A 3,755-nucleotide genomic window follows, 5' to 3' on the forward strand; every position below is an offset into this window, starting at 1 on the left:
ACGTGTCCAGGGGCGGGGCCTCAAAAGAGGCGATCTGCATATGCAAAGGAGGAGACGTCGGGGGAGCCCCACAGGGCTGTGCCCGCGCCCGCCAGCGCTGCTTCCTCATCAAGGAGGAAAACACACCCGAAGGCCCCCGAGCAAGAGCGGGCTCATTAGCATACGATGAATATGCATGTAGACGGCCCCGCCCACTCCAACGGCATTCGGAGGTTACAGGTACGGCAGTTGGGCTCGTGCAGGCATCACCCTCCTCGTGCCCGATAGTAACCCCGACCTCGCTCCCTGCCGCTCCCCCTCCCCTGCTCGGCTCTCTCCTGTCCCGCCGCAACCAATGAGGGGATGGACTCCACCCCTCGCCCAAACCTCCGCGCCACCCTGCCCAATCAGACCACGGCTCCCCGAAGCCGCTCGTCCAATCCTTGGCCGAGGCAGAGAGAGCCGTCCCTCCCCCCATGTGGGATAACCTTTGCCTTAGTAAGTGTTCGGCCCCGCCCCGCTGCCACATTCGAGCCAATGGAAAGCGGTGGAGGGGGCAGGGGAAGGGCGGCGCAGCCAATGGCCACCGAGGAGGGTGTGTCCTCGTGCGGGGGCCGCGGTGGCTACCGCTGCCGCCGCCGCTGCTGGGTTCGGGGAGCAGCGGCCGCCCGGGCGGCCCGGGTAGAAGATGGCGGTGAAAGGCTCCGGCCTCGGCCTGGCCGCGGTGGCACAGGCACTGGGCTCCTCCGAGCAGGCGCTGCGCCTCATCGTGTCCATCCTGATGGGTAAGGGCGAGGCAGGGGGCAGAGGTCAGGGTGCAGGGCGGGGGCAGGGGGCTCGAGCCCCGCCCGCACGTGGCGCTGGAGTGTGGCGGGGGGAGTCCTCGGGCCGAGGCAGGCAGCGGGGTCGCAGCTGACCACGTGCGCACCTGCAGCAGGGTCGGCCAGGCGGGTGCTGTGGGCGGGGGCACGTGCCCACACTGCGCCCTGAGCCTGAGGGCAGGGGGGAGGAGCAGGTACCAAGGCTGGGAGCCACTTCCGGCAGAGGCTGGCTGAGGGTAGGAGCATCTCTGTCTCCCTGCCTAGCTGCCCTGGTGGCCTGGGCCCCTTGGGGAGCCGGTGGGCTTGGGAGATGCTCAGAGAAGAGCAGTAGCCAGGAGCTGGAAGTGAGGAGGCAGCTCCTGCTGGCAAAATTGGGTCTGGTCTATTAATTAGTTTTGGCTCACCAGTGTCCTGAGCTCCTCAGTAGCCCCCCAGACTCCGATCTCCCCAGTGGAGATGAGTTAGGGGTGTGCAACAGGAGTGAGGAGGAGAGACGGATGGATGGCTGCAGTGGGAGTCAAGGACCTGTGCCTGAACTGGGAAAGGAGAAGCTGTTGGTCCCATCTCCCCCAAGGGCGGAAGAGTTGCGCTGAGTTAGTTTGAATGGAAGCATTAGGTGCCTATGTTTCTAGACACGAGGCTGAGCAGGGCTATAGTGTTCCTGGCTTCTGCTCTCTGCTCTGTCCCTGTGTATTGTAAGCTCTTACAGATCCTTTTATTCGGGGCATTTACTTTGTGCATTGAGGGATTTTGAAGTTCCCAGTCTTTTGTAAGATTTGAGGTCTTGGCGTTGCACACAAACCTGTTGTGTCATAGCTGCTTCTGTTTCCCTATGAACACACGTATCTGGACAGGCTGAGTTCATATATTCGTGAGCCTGTATCATGCATCTCCTCAGAGATGCACACCTACCCAACTGGCTGTGTGGGGATCTCCCTGCCAAGGTACATCTACCTTAAAAGGGCTGTGTGAAAACAACTTGTTACAACAGTATTTGCAAGGTAGGCTGAAGGAAACCTAAACACTGACTGGTTAACAGGTGAGCTTCTGCCCTGCAGCAGAATTGCATCACAGCTAAGATATTAATCTTAGCTAGTTAACTAGTGCACCTCTGCAATTCACTTCTATGCCTGTCAAAATGTAGCATATTACAAGCTGTACAGTGACTGAGGCTCTGAAGCGGTGATAGGGGACTAAAGAATATATTTTTTTGTCCATTAACTTTAACTCCTCTTAGTTCCTCTTCATCAACTGCCTCTGTGAATACCTGTGGTAAGTGTCCTGAAATGAACTTTGAATTTGTAAACTTGTAACTTCTCAGTAGTCAGGTCCATCTATTTTGTGTTTGTTCTGTTTTCTCCCACCTGAGTATATATAGAGGGGTGCCATTGCTACCACCAGTTAGAGTTGGCTTAACAAAGTTGCATTACTTTAACTTGGAAATCAAAAAGTCCATGGGTTGGATCTAGCCCACAATGCTGCTTTATCTGGCCCACTGGTCTAGGTAAGTTGGGAGTGTGGCTAAGAAGCATGGCCTGCTGCAGAATTTGGGGTCCCTGGATCCTAGTAGAGATTTCTCCTTGCCAGCAGGAGGGTGAGGGAAGGATGTGCTGGTACATCCCTGCTTGCTTTACAGCCACCTTGGCCTGTTGCCACCTCTGTGGCAGGTAGCCATCTGGCCCACAACAGCCATTTGCCCTACCACCACTGGCCTGCTGCCACCCTAGTGCTGGGCCCCAGGCTGCATCCACTACCCTGGCCTGGATCTGGCTTCACAGTCCAGATCCAGCCTAGGACACTGTTACACACAGCTGGCTCCACAGCTGTACTTTAGAGATGGCACAAAACCTATTCTCTGTTGAAGGGCATAAAGAATCATAGATTTTACTTTGGAGTTTGGATGCTTCCAGGGTTAGGCAAGAGCTCAACAGTTTTCAGAATTGCAGTTTTGAACTTGCATACCTAAGACCTTTAGGGGATCTAGCCTCTGTTTAGTATTTTAGACAGTTTGCAGACTTGGACAGGTAATGACTCTTTCAGTTGTGCTAAGATGACTAAATTGTTAATTCAAGGTAAATGATGTCAGCTGTTCCACTCATGATCATTTAGTGGATGGCGTGACATGTGAATGAAGGATCTGGTAACTGAAAGCTGTTTCAGGGAAAGAAATGTTAATAGAAGAGATACTGGTTTCCTTCCTCTCCTAACCTAAGATACCAGGCTAGATGTCAAATTTGTCTTACTGAACGACAGCAGATAGCTATGAGCAGTCCCTGAAAAGCAGCATGCAGTGCAGCTAGATCTTTTATCACATCCTGTGGTGTACATCTCACAATGTCAGGGGAAGACCAGACCTCAGGAAGAGGACTTCTCCTTTGAAGGAGCCAACTTCTTTCCTGACGAGAACTCCTGCCTACATCAAAGGACATACAGCAGGGTCAGGTGAAGGAAGCCTTGTGTTCTGGAGGTACACGACCAAACCACAGGCTCCTGACAGAATCTTTGCTTTCATTTTTAAAACTATCTGACTGCAGCTAACTTGAAATTATTTCTGAGGTGTGTGACCTACTCTGGCACCCCAGCATGGTGTTAATAACAAGACCCAGTGCATCCTTAGGAAAAGATACTTCATGTGGGACAGGAGGGAAAGAGTGCAATACCCTCTCATGCCCCCCTCCCCCCAGATCCATGCTGTTGCTTTCTAGCTGCCAGGGTAAATACCAGCATTCCCACACTTGCTGCTCCCACTGCTTCTCTACTGAGGTGGTGAAAAAAAAATCCTGCCAGCACCTGGGGGTTAATATAGGGGCTCCATGCTGCTGTTCTTGTGTCTCTGGGAGAAAAGAAGATTCCCTGCCACCACCATTCTAGGTGGTGCAGGACTGCAGAAGGCCATGTACAGCTGCCTCCAGCCTGAGTTATTTCCTCTTGAGAGATTTCAGTGGAATGAATGAT

At 53.7% G+C, this 3,755-nt stretch overlaps 1 protein-coding gene across 1 annotated transcript in view; it reads left to right on the top strand.

Moving 5' to 3' along the window:
- Positions 1-604: 604 nt before the first annotated feature.
- LPCAT3 (lysophosphatidylcholine acyltransferase 3) overlaps positions 605-3,755 on the top strand; it is a 25,309-nt gene continuing 22,158 nt past the window's right edge. The window contains exon 1 of the mRNA XM_019526835.1: positions 605-764. Coding sequence (XP_019382380.1) covers positions 668-764 — 97 coding nt within the window. The 5' untranslated portion in view covers positions 605-667. The remainder of the gene's footprint in view (positions 765-3,755) is intronic.

Source organism: Gavialis gangeticus, unplaced genomic scaffold (genome assembly GCF_001723915.1).
Source record: "Gavialis gangeticus isolate Ggan-Ray unplaced genomic scaffold, GavGan_comp1, whole genome shotgun sequence".
In the NCBI taxonomy this organism is placed as follows: domain Eukaryota; kingdom Metazoa; phylum Chordata; order Crocodylia; family Gavialidae; genus Gavialis; species Gavialis gangeticus.